Below are 12,127 nucleotides of genomic sequence, written 5' to 3' on the forward strand. Positions count from 1 at the left end.
ACTTTGAGTGCGTTTGATATATTGTAGCTGTAAAACTAAATTTCGTGATTTGCATGAACATCCTATCTGCTAATTATATATTTTTTCTATAACATTAATTTAAACCAATTTTGGATGCATTAGACTCAAACAATGGAAAGGATTTCAACATTTTCGTAATGACATCATTGTGAAAATATTTCATTTTTATTTCCTTTTGAATGATGTAGATTTTATCTTTTTAATCTAAAAGTGTATTATATGTTCTAAGATTACTGTAGTTCTTATGAGAATGAAAACTGGTGAATTATTTGATCAGGTACAATATATACTTCATTTACAAAATGTTTTTGGTTATGTGTTAAGCAAAAGTGTCTGGTTCTGGTGTTACCGTGACAGAAATTTTGTTTCTTTGAATTTTTATTATATATTTTTACTGGGTCACACAGCATTTAGTAGAAAGAAAATTGATAAGGTAACCAGCAGGTCTCTGTTATATTTTGGCTCTGCCACTATAGTTGTTATGTGTTATATATGGTAAGTCTCTTGAACATTATTTATCTGAAATTTTTTTTCATCAATGCCACATCAAAGAAAACCAAGTTACAAAAAAATGGCAAGAGGGAAAAGAAGCATAATTGACTTAGTATTTTTACCAAGGGAAATATCTTAGAAATGAAATATTTAAACAAGTGTTTCATCAGTTCATACCAATTCCATCTTGACTTAGAGGGAAACTATTATAGTAATATAATGTATATGTAACTAGGGAAACTTTGTATGTAAAAGGTAATGTATTATAAGATTAAATTTAGTATTAATCCTTGCTACTAATGTCTGTGACTTTTCTATTTTGTCTTCTGTAAGAAATGGGTGGATTGGGATTTAAAAGAAAATATAACTTATGTCATTTTAATGACTGTGAACACTTTCAGGAAGATGCAAAGATATTTTCCTAGTTGTCAATACTATTAGCCAGGCTCAGGTTTTGTAATAATTATGATGAGATTTGGTGTTGATTTTGAATGGTTAAAAAAATGTGCTATATGATAATATGAGGTTGTTGTTTCCAAGTGTGTTAAGTTTCCAAATGGGTCATAGCTCCCTCCTCCCATTCTTTATAATTTATATTAGGATATCTCCTTCTTTCCCAATAAAATGGTTCAATGATTTTTACTACTTTTTTTCTCATGGAGAGTTATCATTTTCTCACTGTTCATGAAAAGATAAAGTTCTATCAGTATTCATTCTCTGAAAGGCTACACTGATGCTTTGAGTGTATTTTCATATAACATACTTTTACATAAAGATCTCATAAATCATGTTACAAGACTAAATAAGTTGTTTGATTTAAAATTTGTGGCATCTGATTCAATGCTAAGTAGACAATTGAAATAGGAACTTTTTACTGTATTTTTTCATCTGTGTCAATCTTACTAATGCTAATCAACTAATATTGTGCGAAAATATTTTCCTGTGAATGCTGAGTTTAGAGACATTCTCTTTTTTTGTATCACTGTGTAAAATGCCTTATGAATTAGTACTTGGGAAAGAAGTGTTTCCAACTTATTTGCCATATGTTTTAGAATATATGTTAGATTTGAATTGCCATATTTTAATAGAAATTTATTATCTCAGATGATCTATGATCTTCTGTAATCTATAATGTGTTGTTTGTGAGAATTTTCTGAATAGGCATCTAACTTAAAGTTACATTCAAGTTTAATATTGAAATTGGATAATATATTTCAACAGTTTTGATTATCAGTTGTATTACATTATTACTTCCTGATATTTTTACAAAATATTTTACTATTTTAAAGTGATTTAATAGAATTCTGACCTGATGGGCCTATTCTTTTTCATATAAGCATTTGTTATTTGGGAAAACCTAACGTAGGATAAGTGTCTTATTGCTTTTTTTGATGACCGAATGAGTTGTTTTTTCTGAAAAGTTATATTCAAAGCATAACTTGATTCAATTACATTTTGCACAATATGGTCACACAAGTAACATTCATTTTACTAACGACATCTTTCTTTAGCATCAAGGTTCAAGACTGGCTGTGCATAAATAATTCTCAATTTTTGAATTCTCTTTATTTTTACACTAACTTTGTATTTCTATTTCTACTAACCTACAGTAGCTTAACCAGTTGGCTATCAGTTCTTGCGGTTTTGTGTGTGTGTGTGTGGTATATTTTTTATTATATTTTCCCCACAACTGTATACAGGATTCTTTCCCAGACGTTTTGGGGCTTTTTCCTTCAGTGTCACATTTTCTTTTGAGTACATCCACTCATACCCATCTCCTTTGTCTATGTCTGTCCATTACACGATGTGATCACTGAAGAAGTGGATTCTACAAGCAGAAGATATGCAGGTGTGTCTCTTCTACAGCTTTTCTTTGTTTTCATTTATCTAATGTCTCCTAGAAAGTTTTGCCTTTTTCTACTCATTGTACAACTTTTCTTTATTTAATATAAAAATAATAAATCTTATAGGTGTGATTAGATATTTATATAGTCAATTTTTGCCAGCTAATGCTTCAGTTAGATGAATAAGCACAGAATGATTAATTTATGTAATATGTAGATGTGTAGTTTTATAACAAGCCGCAGATGCAATATGTATATGTGGGTTAGCTACATTATACTAGCAAATTAATTATACTGTCTTAGACCAGAAAGATATTTCCAACTTTATAAAAATTAATTTTGATTTACTTTACTTCTGGTATGAATTCGCTAATTTGGGATTTCACTATTTTGGGTGGGAGATGCCAAAGACTTAATACATACGTTTAAAGAAGATATCAGTATCAATGAGTAGTTAGGACTTTTTATGCAAATGTAGATGATTCTAACAATAGATTCTACAAAGATAGATAAAGAAATATTTTATAGCTGTTAGACCAAATATTGCTTTATGGAAGAGAATACACTTGAACTGAAACCTGAGGATTCTTTCAACTCACTAACACACACTTATTAAACATATGCTATGCAGTGTTGTCCTAGGAACTGGAAATTAATAGGAAATAGAAATGGCTACTTAAGTGTTTGATTTTTTTTCTTTACAATAAAAAAGATTTATTTTATTTATCTGAAAGAGTTAATAGACAGAGAGGCAAAAACAAAATGAGAATTTTCCATCTGCAGTTCACTCTCCTGGGGGCCAGAAAAACTGGGTTGGATTGAGCTGAAGCCAGGAGCCTGGGACTTCTGGGTTTCCCATATGGGTGCAGGGTCCCAAGGACTTGAGCCATCTGCTGCTGCTTTCTGAGGCACCTTAGTAGAGAGCTGGGTTGGAAGTGGACCAGCAGGCCTTATACCAGAGCCCAAATAGGATGCTAGTGGTAGCTTAATGTAATGTGCCACAGTGCTGGGCTACTACGTTTGGACTTTTTCTAGGATGAATCTAATGTAATCTAAGTAGGTGTTATAATTAATTATTGATTCTATGAGATAATTTTCTATATAATATTACAGGCATATCTGTAAGTGATAATTCACATATATACATACATATATAATTTGTACATACAATGGAATTACAAAAGATAGCATGACTATTTCCATCTGGGAAAGATGGGTATTAATTCACTGAAGACTGTATATAAGAAATAGCATTTGAATTGATCTGAAAGGCTAAATAAATGTTGCCTCTTATGTAATAGAGCATTTTGGCAGAAGAAACGATATCAGTTATGTCAATGAAATTTAGGCAAAAGGAGGCAGGGACAGAATTCAGGAGGATCACATGATTAGTGAAGTAACAGAATAATCAGATCAGACATCATATGTTAGGCAGATTACTGGAGTGATATTAGCATATCATTTCTGAGATGATAATTCTCTGAATTAAAATATAGAGTTTATCAGAATGTGAGAAGTTATTGAAAGATATAGAATCTACAGGTCTTACTGATTTTGTATTGATGAGGGAATATGGAGAACAAAGTGATCTCATGTGTTTAAAATGCTTGGATATTTTACCAGTATGAGAATAAAGATTTTACATGTTTTAGTGGAAAGACTAAAATTTCATACTGGAGATGATTTGGGTTTAAGACCAGTTTTGGAAATTCAAATAAAAATATCTAACAAAAGAAACTGGATTTGTTTGCTTGGAAATCGGGAGAGAAGTCTGGACTGGAAACAGTATATTATAGAATACCAGTATTGGAGTGATGCCACTCTAAGAATGAAATTGTCAGATGAATATAAAGCATGGGAAGAGAACCAGAAGTCAAGGTTTGGGCATCACTAATATTTTATTTACATTTAGGGAGGAGTTGAGAGAACAAAAGCAAGAGTGTTCTTTTGGAGAGAACCAGAAAAAGCAAATGAGGGGCGTTCAAAGAGTTTGTGAAAATACTTATTGTGAAAAATTCAGCATACATTTTTGGCACCAAAATAAACTTTTCTAGCTTCTTTAGACATGTCTAATCAGAATCCGAGCCACTAAACAGAATAAGGAATTAGTCTGAAAGGAACCTGTTTCAAAGCTAAATCAGTTCTGCTAATAGGATCAGATTTATGGTGAATCGTGAACTCATTGATTCTTTAGGAAACATATACAGGGACAGTACCATCAATGAAATAAACACTGTAGAACTGAACAGTTCATGCCAAGAAGGGATAAGACCATGTGGAAGATGAAGCTCACAGAAACAGGCCATCATGATATGATTGGGAAGAAGAAAAAAAATATTCTTGTCCTTGCCCTAATTGGGAAAAAAAGATTAACAGCACAATGATAGAAAGATGGGGAAGGAGTAGAGAGGGGACATAGGAGAGAGATCTTTTTCTGGTTCACAACCTAGAAGGCCTTTTTAGCCAGTGCTGGAGCCAGGTTTCCCATGTGAGTGGTAGGGGCCCAGGTGCTTATACCATCTTTTGCTGCTTTTCTCCGGCCAATAGAAGGGAGATGGATCAGAAGTAGAAAAGCAGAAACTTGAACTTGTGCTCAAATAGGATGCCAAGGAAACTATTGGCTTAACTAGCCATACCTCTGTGCCATCCCTAGGATGAACATTTTATGGTAGTATTATCTGTAATACTCCATTTCCTCCAAGTGTGGAATAGCCAAAACCTGGATTTCTATTGTAAACCCCTTGTACTATAAATGAGATCTTGGTCTGTATTATTCAGCATTGTGTTTATCACTTCACGAATTCACCTTACTTTAGAACTAAATAAAGTCTTATGGATTTCATTCCAAAGATAATAATTCCAACTACACACATTTTCAGAATTATTTCTACCTCTGATATATATCTGATACCTAATTCTTGTTGTTATGTCAATTTTATTCACAAGAAATCTCTAAGACAACTTTATTTACTATGTTTATATGAAAGGCAGAGTTACAAAGAGAAAATGAGGAACCACTTGGTGGTTCATTCTGCAAATGGCCACAGTGGGCAGGGCTACTCCAAGCCAAAGCCAGGAGCTTCTTCCAAGTGTCCAACATGGGCAGCATGAAGCCACACACTTGGACCATGTTGTACTGTTTCTCAGATACCCTAACTTGGGACTGGATTGGAAGTGAAGCAGTCAGTACTCAAACCAGTGCCAGATGGGATGCCTTGGCTGCAGACAGCAGCTGAACCTGTAGCTGCACAATGCCAGCTCCCCAAACATTCAGTTTTACCTGGACCTACCATGCACTGTAAGTGTATGTTATGAAAGTTTCAGCCATTAAGCAAACGATTTGTTTCTGTAAGAAGTATTACTTTAGGAAGCAGTTTATGACTGCAGACCCCGGAAGTACATCGCATGATCAACTCCACCACCGTTGTGATTATGAGAAAGTTCCTCTGTATTTTAGGTTCCTGTTGTGCAAATGGGAATGATAGTAATACTAACACAAATGGTTACTGCTATAATTAAAGTAGATACTTTGTAATTTGCAAAACACCTGAAAGCTCTCTGGTTCAGTCTAAGTAAAGACAATTAACTAACTAGAAAAATTAGAGCAACATTTTGGTATGTAAGCATTCCTTCCATGATTCGGATTATTTCTTTTTGTTATATGCATTAACATATGCTAGTTTATTGCTGTTAGTTTAGGAGGCAAATGACATGCAAATGCATCAAGTCTACCATACCTATTCTTTTTAGCTTGTCATTTCTAAAGCAAGTTAGTTAAAGGCTAGAACAAGAACATTGGAACCAGAATTCTGCCTCTTAGAATATATCACAAAAACATATACTGCAATTTCAAATATTTAAGGTTCTTTATATTTCTAAAATTCAAATTATGCATTGTATAAATCTTTAGTAGAAAAATAGGAAAAGCGTACATATATTTTCCTAAAAAATAACTCTAGTGGTAAGTGAATGTATGAAAGCAATTATTGGTTGTTATTATTACTATACAAAATTATTATTATTATATAAAAGTCAATAAATGTATTCTAAATGCAATACTATTTTTCACATTTTTAGAAGACCTTAGTGAGGATGTGTACAAAAAATGATAGTGCAAATTACTATTGTTTTTCTGTAAAGCAATTTTGCCATCTAAATCAAGACATTTAGAATATTCCTGGGCTTTAGATCTGGTCAAAAAATAGAGACTTAGCTAAAAATGTTTGCACTAAGGCTACCAAAGCATTGCTTTTCATAATAAAAGGATGTTATTGTGAATATTAATAAAATAATAGATAAATCAATTATGTGTGAATCCATGTATTTAAGTGATGAATTTTGTAAATGTTAAATTTTTTAAATCATTTTTTTCAATTGGAAAGATTACAAAAATTTTTAAGTGTCTAACAGTTGGAGAGAATATCTAAATAATTCATGGATTATTCAGGCTATTCAAATTTCTTCTCTTGTTGTTTTTCTATTAACAAATATCCATTTTTCCTGGAATTATAGCCTTCTCAGGATTTAATGCATTGTTTGTGAAAATATGAATATGAATTTATAAGTGATAATATAAAGCAGAAATTAATAAAATCTTTTTTATAAAATAGACAAATAACAGAAAATGATTCTACTTATATGATTTCCTGGTTATTATAAACTGAAATAACATAATTGATGCATTTTCAAAATAATTTTTGAAATTCTTATTTTAGTGCAATAAACATACTTCACATTCTAAACTTGGTTCAACAAATATTTAATAAATACACATCAGGCCTTATTTTAATAGTGCCTAAGTCATATAAGATCTGTTCAATCATAGAAGTTATAATCTTGGGAGAAGAAATAGTCACTAAATAAGATGAACATGGGAAATTGTAAATGTTATTGCTTAAAACCTCTATATGACCCAGGAGACTTGCATGTTTACATGTAATTTTTAATGGAGTAATCTAGAAAAATCTGATCCTCATGCAAATTTGATTTTGAATGAAAAGAATAAGATGAAAATAGCTATGCATTGGGTTGATTATCTGCAGTTCTCTCAGCTCCTTTAAACTGATATACTTTTATATCTAGAGCAGAAATATGTTTAAAATGGATTGAGAAACATAAATGGGTTTTATATAGACGAAATAACTTGACATGAATAGTGTTACACTGAAGACTTTTCAAAAGAATTTAATCTAGTTTATCTGATGAGAAGAATGTTATTTGACAGATGATAGATTTTTTTTTTAATCATCTAGATAAAGACTTGAGGGAACTGGATGTGAGACGTAAAAGTGAGAGTGAAAATGAGGGTGAGTAAGGTAACTAGTATAAAGAGATGAAGTATAATAAAAAAGCGAACTGATAATAAAAGAGTAATTGGAGGGGGAGGGTATAGTTATAGGTTATGTGATTATGCAGAATGTGAAAAATTGATGTCAGTTCAGAGCAAAATACAATGAAAATCAGAAATCTATCTCTTTTGATTAAAAAATGACTATATTGTTTCCTAACTTTGGTATCATGGCAAAATAAATTGAAACATTATCTCTTGATGAAAGAGGAGAAACAGCTCAGAAAGTAAAATGAGAACAAATATTCGCCTGCGTAGATTTGCCTGAATGAGTGTGTATATGTGTGCGAGAGAGTGATAGAGAGAGAGAAGGAACTGAGAGAAATGAGAATGTCATTTTATGGTTGACATTTCAGTTCACGAATTTTGAAGAAACATCATTATCTGCCACTTGCTAGTTATGTGATTTTGGGTAAATTTTGCAGTAAAGCGTTTCAGAAAAGAAGTTTGAATAAACAATTGAGCTGATTAAGTAATATAATACAAGCTAATCTCTCAGGTACCATCCTTTGCATTTGCGAAGTATTATCGCTGATAAGTAATTTCTGCATTAAATGGTAGTACTAGCTCAGAATATGAGTCCAACCATATCATTTGAAAAATTTCTATTATATGTCATTTCTACGTCCTTAAGTAAAATTGTAGTCAAAAAACAGTACTGAAGAAAATGAAAAGGTTAGACATAGTTGCTATCTCTGGTTACCTGAGCTGGCAGGAAGAAGACTAACAGAAAGAACATTTTAGGTTGATGAAAGTACTCTATCGTGCCTGTAGTGAGACAGTATTAACTATATATATTTGACAGATGCCACAGAACTTTGCATCTAAATTGTGTGAATTCTAAGTTAATTAAGCTGCCTTTGGAAATTACTAAGAACATACCAAATTTAAAGCTTTTAATATATTATCCAAATATTCTATATACATTAACAGGAAAAATTATTTACTTAATCTAATACATCCCTAAGCAAGGTCCCCTCCTGAGAGGCATGTAACTTTGGGGGTGGGGGCAGAGAGGGGCATTGTTTGCAGCCTCTGAACATCAAGTCAAAGAGATGTCCCAGGGTGGCATTTGGAAATCAAAGTGAGTTTAAAGTCTCAAGTATTGGGTAAGAAGGTTTTAATTTCTTCAGGATCAAGAACTCTACTTACAGCTAACATCCCCTAAACAAACAAGACAATAAAGTAAGAATTAGATTCAGGGTATTCTAGTTATGATTATTAAAAAGGAAGAAGAAGAAGAAATGACCTTTGATTTTAATTTGGGGCAAGTTTTAGATATTGATGGGATAATCATACGGGGATAGTTTAGGAGACAACTGGAAATGTGAGTCTTAGCACTTTTAGGAGAAATAGGAGCTGAAGTTAACTGCAGTATCAGGGACATTTAGATAAAGATCACTCCAGGATAGAAATAAAATGAGTTCATAACACTTTATGAAATGGATAAATTTGCAACATTTCAGAAATATCACAACCAGCTGTGCAGCACCCTCAAAGCATGCACCCTGTCAAGTCCCTGGTTCGATATTGGGTTCCCAAACCTCCAGGGGGGTGGGTGGGAAGTTGGGTGTGGCTTCTCCCCTGACGCCCCTCCCCCCAGACACAGGAAAAAGAAATAAAAACCTGAAAACAATGATCACACCCACTTTTCCCTAACCCTCAATCCTTCTCACCTTGACCAACTATGTAAGCAGCACTTTAAAATAAAATAAAATGAATAAATTTGAAGAACAAGCTGAGAAAGGTGAACTTGAAAATTGTCTGACAAATAGTGAAGTTGAAGGGAGTCAGAAATGTTCATGATGCAGGCCTTGAAGGAAAATATCGAGGACAGTGTAATCATTTAATTCAATGCTGGAGCATTGATTAGGGTTACATTAGGGCAAATTGCTCCTGAGGAATAATCACTCATTTTGAAAGATGGTGTTTTCTGATAACCTTTGAAAGATAAATTTCATGATGTCAGATAGAATTCAGCTAATATACTTAGTGATGCTAAGATTCGCCCCCTCTTAATCTTCCCAGGTAAAGTCCACATGAAATAACAGAGCTCCAAGTAAAAGTTTATTCCTGTGCAAATGAATCAGTAGCAGATAGTAAGAATCTCCCTACATTTGTGAATGTCTTAGTTTGTGGCTCAAATACATGTGATTTATTTGAATGAACCCACAAGATGGAGTCATAAACATCATTGTTTCTGTTTAGATACAGGGAACCCAGCTGCAGAACTTTTGAAAGGTGGTGAATAGTTGATGGCTGAAATGTTCTGCAAACAATTGGTTTTTGTCTTGGGAAACAGTAGAAGAACTATTTCTGACAGAGATATTAAAATGGTTGTAGAGTAGTTGAGGAGTATTCAGTGATCAAAACACTTGTTGCATTCCTCAAAGATTTCTCTGAAACATGTTTTTTAAAACGTCAGTAAACATTATGGATAATTATCACTGGAGTATGAGTTGTTTTGAACTGTTATTGAGTTTGTTTTCAATGAGCTAAAATTGTTCTTACTGTGTATAGTTTGGAAATTTGAGGCGCAAATCAGTTAATTGATTTACGTAAGTCAACACATTTGATGCTGGAGTTTAATTAATTATTTTTAATTTGATTTATAAGGCTGAGAGGCAGAGTGAGTATCCTACCTGTTGTTTGACTCCAAATGCCAACAATAGCCAGGGTTCAGTCAGGATGAAGTCAGGAGCTAGGAACTCAATGCTAGTCTCCCACAAGAGTAGTAAATATCCAGGCAGTTAAGCCACCATCTGCTGCCTCCCAGGTTGTGCATGAGCGTAAAGCTGGATCAGAAGCAGAGCAGTCAGGACTTGAACCAGGCACTATAATTTGGAATGCAGGCATTCCACTAAGTAATTCAGTCATGGTGTCAAACACCAGTGCCCGTGTCCTCAATACTGATTTAAATGTCAGTAATTTTACTTTGTGCTGGGACTCATGATTTACTTGCGAAAAAGAGGAGATTGTAGAAAAGTTAAAGTCTAGAAATTGAAGGTGCAACCTTAGGCATTTGGCAGAAAAACGATATAAGAGAAAAATAGGGCTAGAGTGAGGAGAAACAGAAATGGATTCAGAAAGGGAGGCCTAGTGTCAATGGAGACCAACTCAATCTCACAGTGTTATGCAGCATCCCCAAGATCACTTACATGAGCATGAAGGTATTTGAAAGATTGAAACACTTTTGCTTAAATGAATCCACCTGATGCTGTCATCTGATTTTTCAGCTTGCTTTCTCCAAAGGTAGCTAACTATATTGCTAATTCTTATTCCTCTTTTTCCCCTGTTTTGAACAGAGCTGTCTTATGACATGTCCCTACTCATGGAAACATTTAATACACATTCCTTTGAATTCTGGGGGAAACCCAAGCTCCATGGAATTAGTTACTCCATTTACTCATTCTTGCACTATGCAACAGTGCAACAGTAAGAGTCAACATCAGAGTCTTTCTTAAAAAATAAATAAAAGGTGTTCAAACATGAATGCTATTTAAAATTGAAAATATTAGGATAATTCTCTCATTGCAAATAATTATTCCAACTTAATGGTATTTGTAATTTTGTTAAACATTATTATGACATCACAAAATATTTAAACTACATGGATGAAATAACACAAAATATGTGCCCTTTAATCACCTACACTTCAGTTATTTTGTCTCATTTGGTATTTCAAATGTATAATCATTTTCCAGGGAGATCATTATGTATACGCGGAGAAAATAACTATTATAACACCTTCCTCATCTGTTTTTGTATTGGGAACTTATATCACTTTTGTAATTTCTAATCATAACTCATTTTATTCATTCTTCCTTAATTCACATATCAAAACTTTTACTTTTCTCCACAGGTTTTATTATTTTATTTTTCAGGCAAGTTTTATTATCTTAATTGGCATGCCAGTTGTTTTCAGCAAAGTGTTAGCCTAAAGAAAATGTAGATACGTTACACTCTTATGCATAGCAACATGAAAATACGCAAGGAAATAGCATATCTAACAACTGTGTGTTTTTGCATTTAGCAATTTTCTTTTATTTATTTCACTCTTTCTTTGTACTTAACCATTTTATTTTGTGTTATTTTTTAAAGGAGCATTACTTTATTACTTTGTACTTTCATTATGATTTTAGGAACATTTCACAAGTATTTGGATCTTTTTAAGAACACTGATACTACATCAAGGTTATACTATGAATTAGTTATAATTCTATATCTACTGTTTCTCTCCATGACTTGGAAGGTAGAAGAAAGGCATATGTGGTATTCTGAAAATATTTCATATGATTACTTAATGTTATACCTGAAAATAATTTAACTTTTATGTACTAAGAAAATTCTCACAGGAATCTTATGAATCCTGAGATGGAAAGTTTAGAAATAATCAGAATGAAAATAATGAATATGAGTATAT

General features: G+C 32.8%; 1 protein-coding gene across 1 annotated transcript in view; it reads left to right on the forward strand.

The window, feature by feature from the left end:
* The window catches only part of LOC121151335 (regulating synaptic membrane exocytosis protein 2-like), a 351,958-nt gene that overhangs the window by 315,881 nt on the left and 23,950 nt on the right, over positions 1-12,127 (forward strand). The window contains exon 21 of the mRNA XM_040972681.1: positions 2,333-2,362. Coding sequence (XP_040828615.1) covers positions 2,333-2,362 — 30 coding nt within the window. The remainder of the gene's footprint in view (positions 1-2,332; positions 2,363-12,127) is intronic.

The sequence above is a fragment of the Ochotona curzoniae genome, unplaced genomic scaffold (assembly GCF_017591425.1).
Source record: "Ochotona curzoniae isolate NIBS_2020 unplaced genomic scaffold, NIBS_Ocur_1.0 contig_2318, whole genome shotgun sequence".
Lineage (NCBI taxonomy): Eukaryota > Metazoa > Chordata > Mammalia > Lagomorpha > Ochotonidae > Ochotona > Ochotona curzoniae.